Source organism: Mauremys mutica, chromosome 3 (assembly GCF_020497125.1).
Source record: "Mauremys mutica isolate MM-2020 ecotype Southern chromosome 3, ASM2049712v1, whole genome shotgun sequence".
Classification (NCBI taxonomy): domain Eukaryota; kingdom Metazoa; phylum Chordata; order Testudines; family Geoemydidae; genus Mauremys; species Mauremys mutica.
Window position 1 is genome coordinate 145932090 of NC_059074.1, and position 16953 is coordinate 145949042.

Sequence of the window (16953 nt, forward strand, 5' to 3'; positions counted from 1 at the left end):
TAGAGGAATCTCAGATTTCCATCTGAATCCAACAATTTGTATACCTGTCGTCTTCCCAAAACCAAGTCACCCATGAGGACAAGAGACTTCATCTTCTCAGTATCTGTGGAGCTCTGGCATTTTATCTGCAAAGAACAAAATCTTTTAGGAAATCACTTAAACTTTTTTTGTTTTTTTGCTTTTAAATATCCTTTGCTGAATGAATGCTATCTCTTCCCAGAGATTTTCAAAGTGTATGATAGACTGCATTCTGCTGTGTTAAGAGTTGGCATACTCCTTCACAGGGTGTGAGAGCCCACTTGACTACGGCCAAGAATGCTTTGGTAGTTTTCCTCAACATGTTGCTCATACTGAAATCTGTAAAGCAGCAAGATGGAGTTCGATCCATACCTTCACAAGACATTGCACCCTAGTGCAAGATTCTGTAGCTGACGCATCTTTCAGCACAGCAATCTTCCAGTCATCAGTACCACAGAGGTAGTCACACCCGATTTTTTTTCAATGAATACTACTGGTCATCCACCCTCAGTGAATACTCATGACTTGAAGAAAGAGAAGTTACTTAGCTTGTACGTTAACTAGAGTTCTTGATGTGTGGTCCCTATATGTATTGCAGTATCTGCCCTCCTTCCCCTCTGTTCTGGATCCTGATGTATGATTTACAGTAAAGGAGGGACTGGAGAGGCAGTCAGTTGACACGATCCCTTATGCCCTCGGTTCAGAGCATGAGAAGAAGGGCACAGGCAAGGACTAACATGCAAAAATCTTCCTGTCTCAGGTTCCTGGGGTGCATATATACCCCACAATGAAATAAATACAGATAGGGACTGCACATCTTGAAGAAAACTAGTTATTGTACAGGGTAAATAACTTATCCTTACATGGACACATACTATTTCTCAGATACTACAATAGATTTTTTTCATACATTTGTAGATGTCCCGATTTTATAGAGACAGTCCTGCTATTTGGGGCTTTTTCCTTATATAGGTGCCTATTGCCCCCCTCACCCCCGTCCCGATTTTTTCACACTTGCTATCTGGTCACCCTAATCTCTTGCTACCAATGAAGTGGCTCCAAAGTGTCTTGTTCAGTAGCTTTGTCCTCCTGGATCACCATGGTCTTCTGATGACCTATGGCAACTGAAGTGGTAGGAAGACCACGTGCCAGTGATAGAAGCTTCATGCCGAATCAGATCATTTGTGTTAAGAATTTCTTGGAACCTTTTACAATGGCTCTGCAGAAAGCAAAAAATTTTAGTGTCTAAATCTGTCAGCAGACTTTGTTAGAGTACTGGAGAGCCTGGTTTAATTTGAGATGTCTTTATATGTTGTCTGATATTATTCCCTGCTACTGAGTAGAAATTTCATATTACTTGCTGATTAAAATCAGGTAGTGTCACTGAACTGTCTCTCTGGATGCAGGGCAATATCAGGAGGGCACAAAAACTGTGTGATATTTGCTTGAATTCAGACCTTTGTCATTAAGTGGGGTACTAAAGTTGTTGAGAATACTTTGTGTCATAAACTGTGCTTTTGGTCCCATGTTGTCCTTGACTGGTTTCCAGCTCTGTTAAAAATGTGATACAGGTACCCTTTTTGTATACTTTTAGAAATCAAAATAAATACCAAGTAAGGTGTTATATGGTTGTCACTGTGTGAAAGAGAGGGAGCTACTGACAGGCTGTTCTATAAAGTGGGTCCCTCAATTTAGGGATTACTGATCCACCTTGTCAGCTGAAAGTGAAACTTCACAGCAGCCCATGTATCTATAAATCTTGGCAGCTAAACTGCAGCATGGGTACACTGACTTCCCTTGAAGTTCATTCTCTAGCTCTTAAACTTAAGAAAAGTTTCCCTTCCAGCCCAACAGCAAGATATCTTGTAAGCTGCTTCACGTTTTTCCCATTCACTTTTGATTTGACATAGCTTGAATATTTTTGCAACAGAGCATGCTGCTAGACCGTTTTCTATATCCAGGCTTTAAGGGTAGGAATGGAACGATAAGAGTTGGTGTTTGTCGGTGATGTTAGGATAATGCAGTTTGGCTTTGTATTTTAAGTGGTGATTATATCTTCTGTTTTTTGGCTCAGGGGGATGGAAAACCTTGTATTTATATCAAAGGTGCCTAGGAACTTTTATAAAATAGTGGATATAAATCTTAAATACCTATATGCAATTTTAATATTGCTTACTTTCCTCTATGCAGTAAAGTTATCATTCCCGCTATTAGCACTGCTAGTAATGAGAACGTCGTCCATTAAAGAGTTAACTAGAGAGGCTTTTGAAACCAAACTGACTTCGAACATTTCGTTTCTTTACTAGGGTTGAAATCTCAGTCTAAAAGAGCTGTTTCATCAACTCCTCCTCGGCCACCATCAAGACGAGGCAGAATGATGACAGATAAAGTAGGTAGCTCTTCCTCAGGAAGTGAATCTTCCAGCAAGACCATTAGCGTTCCAGTTTTTCATCTATACCATAAACTTCTACCAGGTAACTTCAAGAACTGTTTTTAAACTGTTAAAATAATTAACTTTCCCTTCAGTTTAAAAAACAAAAAAATAAAAAAAAACATGATGTACACATGTAATATTAAATAGTAAGTATAATGCTGATGGATATCTGCATTCCTTCTTTCACCTCTACCTACTGCAGGGTTATAACCATTTTATCACTGATCTACCTTTCAAATGAAAGTGAGGCTTTATAGCAGCTCATGTGTCTATAAAGCTTGGCTGTAAAAACTAAGGTATGGACATGCTGGCTTCCCTTGAAATTAATTCTCTAACTCTTAAACTGGCAAATTTTAATTAAAAAAAGATTATCCTGCAGCCCAGCAACAAGAGTTTTTGTAAGCTGCCTCACTGTTTTTGACCTCCCAAGGATAAATTCAAGAGTCAGCTATATCCAGTTTGTCACTTAAGTGGATACAACTTTTAGTGCTTTAGAGAAGTTCATTTGCCAGTCTGTGTCCTTGATTGAATGCCACAATATTTATGCTTTCTAAAATAGCATGTCTTAGCCAGATTTTCATATGAAAAATATGTAAAGCAACCATGTGCTATTCAATATTTTGAATGTTTGTAGATGGCACACAGACTGGTGGAGTGGTAAATTAATTATGATGACAGGTCACCGTATTGCAGAATGAAGGGTTTGGGGAAGAGTAATGGGGGTGGGATAGCTCAGTGGTTTGAGCATTGGCCTGCTAAACCCAGGGTTGTGAGTTCAATCCTTGAGGAGGCCACTTAGGGATCTGGGACAAAAATTGGTCCTGCTAGTGAAGGCAGGGGGCTGGACTCGATGACCTTTCCAGGTCCCTTCCAGTTCTAGGAGATTGGTATATCTCCAATTATAAATAAATATAAAATCATTAGAGGTACAGAAAACTCTAATATGAAGAGAGATTGAAAAGAGATTTACCTTAGGTAAGGAGACAAGTAAGAGGAGCTGTGATAATATATAGAGTTATAAATAGTTTAGGGAAGAGCTGTTCTCCCCATCTAAACCAAGAATGAGGGAGAGTGGGGGGATGTTCACTTAAATTGGAAGGTGACAAATTCACAACAAATAAATTAAAATACTTTTTTACACAATTAGACTGGAACCTTTCCATAAAATGCTCTTGAGGTCAAGATTCAAAGTGGGATTAGGGATTGAGGTCAAAAAAGAATATCCTCAGTTATAGTCAATGCTAAAAATTTCTGGAAAAAATAAAATCTGTTTCAGGGTTTAAGTCAAACTCTGACTGTTAGGGATTATGAGGAGATCTTCACGGGGATACAGATTGTCTCACATCACCCTACTGCAGGGATCATTCAGTTTCCTGGTGCTGGTCACTGTTAAAAACATGATACTGGGCTAGATAGGGAACGGATCTGATCCAGTATGGCAATTACTACATTCCCTATATATTTAGGCAAAGCGACCTGAATTGCTTGATTAAACTGGGTTTATTCAAACATGCATGTTAATACAGCCAAATGCCAGGTTATTCCACTAGGAAAATATAATGTCATGCTTAGAGGTTTAGAGGTCTATTCTGGAAAGCACTGCCTTGAAAAGGTCTTGGGGATCATGGTGGATTGTCCATCAAACATGAGCTCCCAGTGTAATCCTGTGGCTGAAGGGGGTTAACATGATCCTTGGATGGATAATGGGGAATGTAGACTAGTAGAAAAACAACACTGATAAAAGCAGGACTAGAATACTGTGTTCAGTTCTGGTGTCAACACTTTAAAAAATGTGAAAAATTGAGGGTGCCTTGGGAGGAGAGCCACATGAATTACTTGTGGTCTGGAAAACTGTCCTTACAGTGAGACTTAAGAAGTTCAGTCTATTTTGGTAAAGAAAAGGCTTTGAGGTGACTTGGTCAGTCTCAAAGTTCTTACGCTGGGATAAGATACCTGATTCCAGAGAGTTATTCAGTCTGGCAGACAAAGGCATAAGAAGAGCTAGAGTTTGGAAATTGAAGTTAAATTCAAAATGAGAATAGGGTGTACTTTTTTTATTTTATTTTATTTTTTAAGTGAGGGTACCTAACTATTGAAACAGCCTACCAAGGGATTTGGTGGATCCCCTGTTACTTTAAGTCTTTTAAAATTAAGATTCAGTGTCCTTTTGAAAGATACTGATATTGATGCAGGAATTTCTGAAATTCTTTGGTCTGTATTACGCAAGAGATCAGATTAGATGAGCACAATGATCAATCACTGTAGTGTCTGATTACCTCACAGTTTTTAAAGTAGTTACTTTTACTCACCCTTTGAGGTAGGGGAAGTACTAATATCGTTTTACAGATAGGGAACTGAGGTATAGAGGGACAAGTGACTTGCTCAAGGCCACCCACAGGAAGCCTGTGGCATGCAGGGACCCAGGTCTCCAAGTCTCAGGCTACCTCTCTAACCATTCAACCATGCTTCCTTATTTTTAAAACCTGAGAACTTCATTACCAGTAAAATGAATACATGTTTTCATACACAGTCTGTCAGCCAGGAGTGGACTGTTGAGCAACTACACTCATAGCGCTACCTGAGGCAGCTCACTGGCTAAATTTTTGGTACCCAGATGGCTACCTGTCTGTACATTCAGAACCTGTCCCACAAGTCCAGGACTTTGCCTCTGTCTGGCAGATGCAGCAGGCTTGGTTTTCTGCCACTTCATTTTGAGGTGTATCTCTTGTCTAAGGGAACAGACCTTTCATTTACTCTTTAAGGAGATGCATTGGGTCCCCTGGCAGCCTGGGGAGAAACAACTTCAGCAATTGAAAGAAAGCTTGCTTCTTAAGTGGAAGCAGCTTTGACACAAGACAACTACCTGCTTGAAAAAACATTTAAGATATATGGGGTATGTAATCAAACCCAGTGCTTCCTCTCTGTGAGATTTGTGGAGTAAACTTCTTAGTAACAATCAAATTATCAATTTGGTCACCTACCTCAGTCAATCTGGTTACACTCATCCCGGTGGTACCATTACCAGTCTCCACTTAGTGTGTCTGCTCATACGATTTTACATCTGGACGGGGAAAGAAGTTCTCAGTTGCTTGGAGATTAGATGTTCATGCCTTGTACCTTTCTGAAACTTTAGCAATCAGTTTATAAATTACATAGTAATTCTACTTTAAGAGATCATCAGACCCTCTTCCCACTGAAAAAGATCAACAGGATCATTCTTTTTTTAGTCCTAAAACTGGAGATTATTGTGGGCTTAGACTGGCTGCCTCCCAGTAAGAAAAGATGAGGGAGCAAACGCTTACCTTAAATTATGTCAAATTCCTAAACACAAGAGGTAAAACTTTCTCTCTGAAGTGGTCTCTAAAAGTTTTTGTTTCTGGCTAAAAAGACTAATCTCTGAACAAGCAATTGCTTCTAAGAATCCTGTTGCTTTGCAGTTTTAGCCTGTATTATTCTGTTAATGCCAGACCTTGTGTTCTGAATTATTTTAAGTATCAGAGGGGTAGCCTTGTTAGTCTGGATCTGTAAAAGCAGCAAAGAGTCCGTCTGTTAGTCTATAAGGTGCCACAGGACTCTTTGCTGAATTATTTTAAGTGTGCTAAATTTCTTAAAGGACTCATTTTAAAATTTTAATAAACTAATGGCAAATTCTCATAAAATTCTTAACTCAGAACAAGTGCTGTAACTGGGGGAGGATATGCTGTTTTTCATACATAATAAAGTGCAAAACTTAGTATTAATTATGGAACCTGAAGCGATGATTCCGTAATACATGGAAAGCATTGAGGCACCAATACTTTTGTCCAGTGAGCTGTATCTGTGAATGTGGATATCCAGTAGTCTATTCCAGACTGATGGAATCAGTGCAATGACAGGACGAGTTTAAACTTAAACTTCTCTGTCAAATTTTACTGATGTAGTCAGGAAGTAAAGGCTTGTTAGGACCCAAGGATGTTAAATTCTCATTTGTAGCTGTGGCATAAATGAACGAGCGAGATCGTTATGGTGAGCTGAAGTAACCTAATCATAAATAATTTTAATAAAATTGTTGTCCGGAAAATGATCCAGTTGTGTTGTTGTTGTTTAGGCCAGCCTTTGCCAGCTGAAATGACACTTGCCCAGCTTTTGACTCTACTATATGACCGTAAACTCCCTCAAGGCTACCGATCAATAGACTTGACAGTTAAGCTTGGCTCCAAAGTGATCTCAGACCCAAGCCTGTCGAAGACAGACTCCTTTAAGCGTCTCCACACAGAAAAAGGTAAGTATTTAACTTTTGTAGCTGTATTTTTAGCAAGATATGCCTAACTTCAGGCTGTTTCCCATTTCTCCCTTGCTGGTATTCCTAAATCATGCAGCTTGAGAGAAGTGGTGAGATTTATAGTGCATAGGGTCTTCATTACTAAACATTGTGAAATTACTTCCAAAGATATGTGGTATAAGATACAGAGAACAACAAAAATGAAATTAAAGCAACTATACTGATTGAGTTTAATTGAATCCTATACCTTCACTCCCAGCTGCCTTTTTGCCACATTTGACTCAGTCCTGAAACCCTCCCCTCTTCCTCTGTCCACTTCTTTCTCTGCACAGGATCTCACTGATTTTCTGTCAAGACAAAATTGACAAGTACATCATCACCTTCACTACAATTCCCTCCTCTTTCTCCCTGTCACAGAGGAAATTTCTTGTCTGTTCTCCTCCTCTAACCTCTCCACTTGTCCCAGTGGCTCCATCCCATCTCTTTTGCACCTACTCATCCCCCTCCTTACTCGTCTCCTAAACCCCTCTCTCTCTCTCTCTCTCTCTAGCTCTTTCCCCTCATAATGCAAGCTTTCCTGTAGTCTCTCCCATCTAAAAAGGGCCACCCTTCACCTCACTTGCCTCTTCAACTAATGTTGCTTCTCCCTTTCATCTCTGAGCTTCTTTAATGTGCTGTCTACAGTCGCTGTCTGTGAGTGTCTCTCCAATCTAGCTGCTGTTGCTTGCACTCCGCTGATACTGCTCTTGCCAAAGTTTCTATTGACCTCTTCCTAGCTAAAGTTCAAAACCAATACTCTATCGTCGTCTTCATTGACCTGTCAGCCACCTTTGACACCATCCATTATGCTCTTCCTGAAATCCTGTCCTCCCTTGTTTCTGTCCTTTCTTGGTTCTCCTACTATCTCTAACCACTCCTTTTGTATGTCCTGAAGTAGATCCTCCTCATCCATACTCCATTTTTCTGTGAGGGTTACTCCGAGTTCTCTCCTTGGTCCCCTCCTCTTCTCCCTCTATACCTTATCTCTGGGTAATCTGATCCTCAAACAATTCAGCTACCATTTATTTCTATGCTGACAACTTTCAAATCTGCTTCTCTACTACTGACCTGTCTCCTTCTGTCCAAATTAAAATCTTGGTCAACCTCTCTGACCTCTCCTTGCGGATGTCTTGCTATCAGATCAATCTCAACATGGCTAAAACTGACCCCTTAATCTCTTCCACTGTCTTCTTGCTGTCTCCTTTCTAGATCACTGTGGACAACACCAACATCTTGCCCATTGCTCTGGTCTGTAGTGTCCTGGGTGGCCAGGCTTGAGCATCATCTTCAACTAGGCCCTCTTTCTAGGTCCTCGCATCCAGGCTGTGCTTAAAATTTGCTGATTCTTTCTGCATAATATATGTAAGAGCCTTTCCTGTGCACCCACACAGCAAAAACTCATGTTCAAATTTCATCATCTCATATCTCAAGTACGGTAACATCCCTCTCTTTGGCCTTGACAAATGCAGTCTTGCCCTGCTCATATCCATTCAGAATGCTGCTGCAGTGATCGTTTTCCTAGCCCATCAGTTTGTCATAAAAAACATACGAACGGCCATACTGAGTCAGACCAAAGGTTCATCTAGCCCAGTATCCTGTCTTCCAACAGTGGCCAATGCCAGATGCTTCAGAGGGAATGAACAGAGCAGATAATCATCAGTGGTCCATCCTCTGTCGCCTATTCCAAGCATCTGGCAAACAGAGGCTAGGAACACCATCTCTGCCCATCTGGCTAATAGCCATTGATGGACCTATCCTCCATGAACTTATCTAGTTCATATTTGAGCCCTGTTATAGTCTTGGCCTTCACAATATCCTCTGGCAAGGAGTTCCACAAGTTGACTGTGCGATGTGTGAAGAAATACTTCCTTTTGTTTGTTCTAAACCTGCTACCTATTAATTTCATTTGGTGACCCCTACTTCTTGTGTTATGAGAAGGAGTAAATAACACTTCCTTATTTTACTTTCTCAACATCAGTCATGATTTTATAGACTTCTATCATATCCCTCCCTTAGTCATTTCTTTTCCAAGCTGCAAAGTCCCAGTCTTATTATTCTCTTCTCATATGGAAGCTTTTCCATACCCCTAATCATTTTTGTATCCTTTCTCTCATGTTTTCCAATTCCAATGTATCATTTTTGAGATGGGATGACCACATCTGCATGCAGTATTCAAGATGTGGGCATACCATGGATTTATATAGAGGCAATATGATATTTTCTGTCATCTTATCCCTTTCTTAATGATTCTCAACATTGTTAGCTTTTTTGACTGCTTCTGAATGTTGAGTGGATATTTCCAGAGAACTCTCCACAGTGACTCCAAGATCTCTTTCTTGAGAGAGAACAGCTAATTTGGACCCCATTATTTTATGTGCATAGTTAGGATTGTTTTCCAATGTGCATTACTTTGCATTTATCAGCATTGAATTTCATCTGCCATTTCATTGCCCAGTCACTCAGTTTTGTGAGATCCTTTTGTAACTCTTTGCAGTCTGCTTTGGACTTAACTATCTTGAGTAGTTTTGGATCATCTGCAGATTTTGCCACCTCACTGTTTACCCCCTTTTCTAGATCATTTAGGAATATGTTGAATAAGACTGGGCCCACTGCTGACCCCTGTGGGACACCACTGTTTACCTTTCTCCATTATGAAAACTGACCATTTATTCCTATCCTTTGTTTCCTATCTTTTAACCAGTTACCAGAACTTTCCCTCTGATCCCATGACAGCTTACTTTGCTTAAGAGCCTTTGGTGAGGGACCTTGTCAAAGGCTTTCTGAAAATCTAAATACACTGTAAATATGGCCAAATACGTAATTTAGTGCAGTGAGAGAGTTGTTAATGAACTAGCTTTTCACCCTTGGAGATAAGGGTTTAAATCTTGTTTTTAATCACAAATTATATGCATTTATTGGTCTCAGCCTAGTCCATAAAGGAAACCAGTTCATATCTCTTGCCCATATTTCCCACCAGAAGTTTGGCTAAAAAGAAGCCTGGAATAAAATAATACATTCTGCTGAAGACTTAATATGTTCAAAAATATAGCTGGATATTTTCAATAAATCATTGCGAAGATGAACATTTATGTGCTGAACTGTTAAAAGGAAATATTTCATGTTTGCTGAAGAAATAAGTATAATAGTTGAAGTGCTTAAATGTTCTTCTTTTCTGAGTGGAGGAGAAAAAGTAAACATTCTAATGTTTAAGATACCACTTCATTTAATGGTTTGGTTCTTCCTTTCTTTTTCTGTTTTTTTTTTTTCCAATAGAACATGCAGACTTACTGGGGTCCTGTCCTGAAGAGGAAGCAGTCACTCCAGGCGATGAGTGTATGGATGCAGTGCTGGATGAATCTTTTCTTGAAACATGTCCCATTCAGTCTCCATTACAAGTTTTTGCAGGAATGGGTGGGTTGGCCCTCATTGCAGAGAGACTTCCTATGCTTTATCCAGATGTAATTCAACAAGTAAGTTAAACAGTTTGATTGTCTAGAATTGTGTACTAGTTTTTTCCTTACTATAGTGGTTTCCAAATATTTTCTGTATGGTTTGTTTTCTAAGAGTTAAAAATCATCCTATGAATTATACCTTGCATTTGATTGATCAAATGTTGTGAAATTTTCTCCAGCTTTGCTAATTAAATATCCTCATTAAAATCTACTCCCTTTGAAGTTAGGAATTTTTCCTCAGTGAGAAGTTCTGAATAGGATATAAAATGGTAAATTACTCATTGGGGATCCAAATGCAGTTTTAGTGTGATGCAGATGCAGAGTTCTCCTTGCTAGTGGATGAAGGAAAATCGGTGGGAAGGGTCTCATTACAAGCTGCTGTGGATGTAGTTGACTCGACTGCCAGGTCCATAGGTTCGGCAGTGGCCATGTGTAGGAATTCCTGGTTGCAGTCTTCTGGGCTTCTGTATAAGGTCCAACCGACTGTACAAGTCCTGCCCTTTGGGGATCCTTGCTCTTTTCAAAGCAGACAGTCACGAAGCTCCATGGGCTAAAGGACTCAAGGGTGACCCTAAAGTCCCTTGGGATGTACACCCCAGCCTCTTCCAAGAAGCACTATAGGCCTCAACAACCCCTCTGGTACTGGCCCCAGCTAGCAGTCAGAACCTGCAGAGAAAAAGGAATAGGGGTTATAGGCATAGACCACTTCCCCCTTCTATCTCTGCATCAAAGCCTGCCCAACCTAGACATCCATGTGGTTCTAAGCAGGCATTCTGATGGGATACTAGAGGACACTGTACCAGTTCCCATGATGCCATACCCCATTTTTCCTTTGTTTGCAAACCACCTTTCCCGCTTCCTCAGTGCTTGGTCATGTATCACTAGGGACCATTGGGTGTTGAGCACTGTAGAAATGTGATATACCCTCCAGTTTATTTCTACTCATCCTTTCCAGTCTCCCCCCCCTTCCCTTTTCAGGGACCCCTGTCAGGAAGAACATCTGGTCTAGAAGCTTCAGTCTGTCCTTCAGGTGGGACCAGTAAAGGAGGTTCTGCAGAATTTAAGAGGGAAGGGTTTCTACTCCTGTTAATCCTAATCCTGAAAGCCAAGGGAGTTCGCAGGCCTATTTTAAACTTGCATCAACTCAACAACTATCTCAAAAATGATAAAGTTCTGTATGGTCACCCTGGCATCCATTATTCCCCCTCCAGGGGTCCTGGAGGCTGGTATGTTGCCCTCAATTTTTAGAGATGCTTACTTCCATGTGTCAATGTACTGACGGCACAAAATGTTCCTCAGGTTCGTACCAGATCACCGTGCTTCCACTTGTCCTGTCTGCAGCTCCTTAAGTGTTCACAAACAGTATGGCCATAATGGCAGCGTTGCTGAGACTATTAGGAGTTGCCTGGACAACTGGCTGGTCCAGGGCTCAGGTTATATCCAATGTTCAACTCATTCAGTCAACTTTCAAGGCTGTCGTTCTACTAATCAGTGCAGACAAATTTACCCTTTGTCTGGTACAGAAGATAGCATTTACTGGGGCAATGTTGGACTCTACCGAGGCCAGGGCGTTCCTCCCAAAAGTTACAATTTGAATTGATTCGATCCCTGTTGACATACTTTGAATGTCATCCAGACTCAACAGCCTGAAACTCTGAGGCTCCTAGGCCACATTACCTTGAGCATATATGTGGCACAACATGCAAGACTGCATCTCAGACCACACCAGACTTGGCTGACTACAGTGTATTCACCAAGCCGTCATCTTCTGGACACTGTACTCACGGTACCTTCACAGGTTCTAATTTCCTTGAATTGTTGGTTGGAGCCTCTCAATGTTTATGCAGACATTCCTTACATATGCCCTCAACTATCAATAACTCTGGTCTCAGACATGTCGACGCTAGGGTGGAGATTTCATTGTGTTCCCTTCATTTTATGGCCTGGAAGCACCATGGCTAAATCCCGGAGAACAGGCTTGCTCGGAGCAAATTTGCCAGATCTTACTAGTTATAGAAAGCTCACCACCAGGGCTGCCTACGTGTCAAAATGGAAGCAGTTCTTAGTCTGGGCTTGCCAAACTGAAGTCTTGCCAGTGCATTTATCCATCCAACATATACTCGACTATTTGGTGCACCTGAAACAGCAAGGCTTAGCAATTTCCTCTATCAAGGTTCATCTGGCAACATAATCAGTTTTCCATCCTCATGTGGATAAAGGTTCTGTTTTTTCAAATGACATGACAATTAAATTCCCTAAAGGCCTGGAAAGCAGTTCCCGTTCCCCACTTGAGCCCATTTCCCCCTTGGGACTTGAACCTGGTCTTGTCTAAAGTTGTGGGACCAACTTTTGAGCCTTTAGCAATATGCGCCTTACTGTGCCTCTTTTGGAAGGTGGTTTTCTTAATTGCCATCACTTCTGCTAGACAAGTCTCTAAATTGTGTGCCCTGACGTCAGAGCCACCACGTACAGTCTTCTTTAAAGATAAGGTATATTTATGCCCTCATCCTCCCTAAAGTAGTTTAAAATTTTCTTAGTAATAAAGCAATTTACTTACCTGTATTTTACCTAGAACCTCACACAAATAGGAATAAATGACGACTACACACATTGGATATTAGATGAGCTCTAGCATTCTACATAGACAGTACTAAACCGTTTTGGCAGTCTACCCAACGGCTGTGGCTATAGCAGACCAAATGAAAAGTCTCCCAGTCTCCTCACAGAGAATTTCATCTTGGTTAATTTCATGTATCCGCACTTGTTATGAACAGGCAGGTGTTTTGCCACCAAGTAACCTGACTGCTCATTCCACAAGATCATAATCATCCTCAGCAGCATTCTTAGCACAGATCCCTATACAGGGCATTTGTAAAGCAGCAACCTGGTTGTCAGTGCACGCACACGCCTCGCATTACACCATCAGGGACAATGCCAGATCTGGCTGATCTGTAATATGGTCTGTATGTACATGAACTCTGATCCCTTTGCCTATATTACTGCTTGGGTGTCACCAAGAGTGGAATGCATATGTTCAATCAGTTGAAGAAAAAGTTACTAAGCTTTCATAACTTGTTCTTTGAGGTGTGTTGCACGTCCATTGCATGACCTGCCTTTCTACCCTTCTACATTGGAGTTTCCAGAAAGAAGGAACTGGCGGTGGGGGGAGTCTTAGATTCAGTTGAGTGCTTTGTACTGGCACTAGTGGAGCTTGGCAGTAGAGGGTGCTCAAGTTGCCCTGATGGGTACCACTGAGGAAAAAAATTTCTGGTGACCTGTGTGCGGGGGGCGCACACACCAAGAGTGGAATGCACATGTGCATTCCACTCAGAGAACAACAGTTATGAAATGTTGGTAACTTTTATATACACTTCCTGACTTCTGGTTACTTTAACAGTGCAGTCTTAACATTCTCTTAATACAGTTTTTATATGGAGTAAATTAAATGAAAAGTTTCATAAGTAATCTTTTAGGAAACAAATATAAGCATTCTTGTTAACTCATGAAAATTTACATTTTTAATCTGTAGATTTTACAGAATATATAGTGTGGCTACACTAATACTGTTTATAGGAACCTTTAACTTTTGCATTATTTCTAATAGTTAAATCTGTCTTAGCATTGTTTTTTGTTTGGTTGACTTGTTTGTTACAGGATTTCTTTTGGGGGATTAAGGGGAAAGTGTGTTTTGAGTAGATGCATGTGTGTATGTAGGAAGTTGTCATTTTTGCTACAAGCTTTCTAGCATTTCCTAAAGATGATTGGACTCTGGATTCACCCAATCTTCTCTGGAAGTTTATTCTGTAGCTGGATCCCCTTGACTGATGATGCATTGTTCTCAGCTCTCTCATGCTTGGTCCTGGGCGTTCTTATGAGGGGTGAAGCTGTCTCAATAGTTCATAGATCAAAATTTGCTATTTAAGATATCTGCGACTTGCTCCATTAACTAATGACTGACACATTGGAGAAAGGAAATTTTTCTTAAAGATCTAAGAAACATACACCCCAACCTTTAAGGAACAGGAGCTTACAATAAATGTGCTCTAACACCTTTAACAGGTTTTCCAGCAAAGCCAAAGAAAGCATGCACTTGATATTCCTTACTTCAAAAGTTTAAAAAAGTGCAAAAATAAAAAACAAGCCTTCATTCATTTAAAAAAAGCATAACCCCATTTTAAAAAAATCCTCTGAAAGTCACCTTTAAATCATACTGAAGAAGTAATATAAAATATTTGCTGTTTTATTACTCGTGGATAAGGTGAACATCTTTGGGTGGATTTTTGTGTACTTCACACTTCAACAGTCATGAGTAATCATTGGTGTGACATACTAAAAGGAATATAAAACATTTTGAGTGTTCATTGACTTCAATCAAGAAATGGAAGAAAGTGTTTGATTGCAGAAAATGGGATCTTCATAAACTGTAATGGAAAAGAAAGGTCTTACCCATACACATCAGTGGTCAAGGTGAAATTAATTGAGAGAGGAATGCTCATAGACTCAAAGATTTTAATAGGAAAAAAGTATGTAAAACATTTTGGTAAGAAGTCAGGTTATTCTCTGGAACAGCCCTTAGTTTGTGTAACTTAGTTTTATTAAAACTTCCTTAAAGAGTTACTATTTCTCTCAAACTGTGATCAAGAATGATTCTCTGTAAAGCAGTTGACAGTGGGTCATTTTACTTCTACAGCAAGGCATGAGCTTCACAGAATCTATATAGAAGGGGTAATGTAGTAATTTGTAGGAGCATGGGACATGCTAGCTCAGTTTTTTCTCTGATTAGGCCTCCAACCTAAGTGGTATTAGAAATGCCTAATCAGACCAAAGGGAGTGAAAGGAAAACTGTTTAGTGCCTCTCTGAGAGATGAGAGGGTTAAACTTGAAACCTTACAAATATTAACACTAACCAAATTTCCTCTGATGTAAGAAAATTATGTAAAAACTATGCAAGTAATCTCTTCAGTTTCTTTGTAGTATATTGTACTACATATATTGCCCGTGGTCAGTACTATATCAGGCTATAATCTCCTCAGATTTCATAACCTAAGCAGGTTTCCTATATATAAAAATTGTATATTCCTTAAACCCTAATTCTAACTGTAATGAAATCGTGTGCTACAAGAAATGACCCTAAATGATGACTACTTCCAAGGATTGTATTAACTTTTTTGTTGTTTTTGAAGGTGAGTGCTCCAGTAGTTACATCCACTACACAAGAGAAGCAGAAGGACAGTGATCAGTTTGAATGGGTTACCATTGAGCAATCAGGAGAACTAGTTTACGAAGCCCCAGAAACAATTGCTGCAGAGCCTCCACCCATCAAATCAACAGTGCAAACTATGTCTCCCATACCAGCTCATTCTTTGGCTGCCTTTGGATTATTTCTTCGTCTCCCTGGATATGCGGAGGTGCTGTTAAAAGAGAGGAAACATGCCCAGTGTCTGCTTAGATTGGTGTTGGGAGTTACAGATGATGGTGAAGGAAGTATGTACTGTAACTACCGGTACTACATTTATTTGTAAAACACTGCTAAATTGTTTTAACTTACATTTAAGTGTATTTACAATGTGATGCTTTAAAAGGAGGCTGGAATTGCTTTGTGTAGTTTGTGAAGAACTCAATCTTATCCACATCCTGGATCATATAAGAAAATTTAAAACTGGGCTGACAGATTTTAAAATAGTTGTCATAGGGAATCATCATCAAATAAGGGTGTTTCTAATGGGGTTCCATGAGGATCAGGCCTAGTGCTACTCAGCATTTTCATCCATGATCTGGAAGTAAATATCAAATAACTGCTAATTAAACTTTGTGGATGACACAGTATTGGCAGAATGGCATATAATGATGAAGATGGGTCAGTCATATAGAGCAATCTGGAGCACTTCGTAAACTGGGCCCATTTAAAGAAAATGTGTTTTTAATACAGCCAAATGCAAAGTTATATGTCTAGGAGCAAGGAATGCAGGCCATACTACAGACTGGTGGGCTCTATCCTGGAAAGGAATAGCTCTGAAATGAATTTAAGGTCATACTGGACAAGCAGCTCTGCATGAGCTCCCAATGCATTTCTGTAGCATAAAGGGCTAATGTGATGCTTGGATGTATAAACGGGGGAATAGTGATTAGACTAGGGACATGATTTTTTACTTCTATGCAGTGTTGGTGAGACCAATACTGCATATAGTTTTGGTGTCCATACTTTGAAAAGGATGTTGAAAAATCAGAGAGGAGGCAGAAAAGACACACAAATGATTCAAGGCCTGGAGAAAATGCCTTGCAGTGAGAGAATTAGAGTTCAGCCTGTTTAACTTATCAGAAAGAAGAGTGAGAGGTGACCTGATTACGTGTAAATACTTTCACAGGGAGTAAATACTGGGTATTGAAAGGGTTTTCAGTCTAGCTGAGACATGCATAATAAAAACCAGTGGCTGGAAGCTGAAGCCTGACACATTCAAATTGGAAATAAGGCACACTTAACATTTTAACTTTGAGGGTGATGAACCATTGGAACATACTACCAGTGGAAGTGGTGGGTGCTCCAATTTTTTATTTCTATATAGCAAGACTGAGTGCCTCTCTGGAAGATATGCTTTAGCCAAACACAAGTTATTGGACTCAGCACAGGAGGAACTGGGTAAAATTTAAGGGCCTGTTATATGCAGACTGTCAGACTAGATTATTTAAAAATATAATAATGATCTAATGGGCCATTCTGGATTTAAACTCTGAATTTTGTGTAGGGCCAG

General features: G+C 40.0%; 1 protein-coding gene across 1 annotated transcript in view; it reads left to right on the forward strand.

The window, feature by feature from the left end:
- BIRC6 (baculoviral IAP repeat containing 6) overlaps positions 1–16953 on the forward strand; it is a 299904-nt gene that overhangs the window by 176248 nt on the left and 106703 nt on the right. The window contains 4 exon segments of the mRNA XM_045011913.1: positions 2325–2492; positions 6540–6713; positions 10026–10222; positions 15388–15688. Coding sequence (XP_044867848.1) covers positions 2325–2492; positions 6540–6713; positions 10026–10222; positions 15388–15688 — 840 coding nt within the window.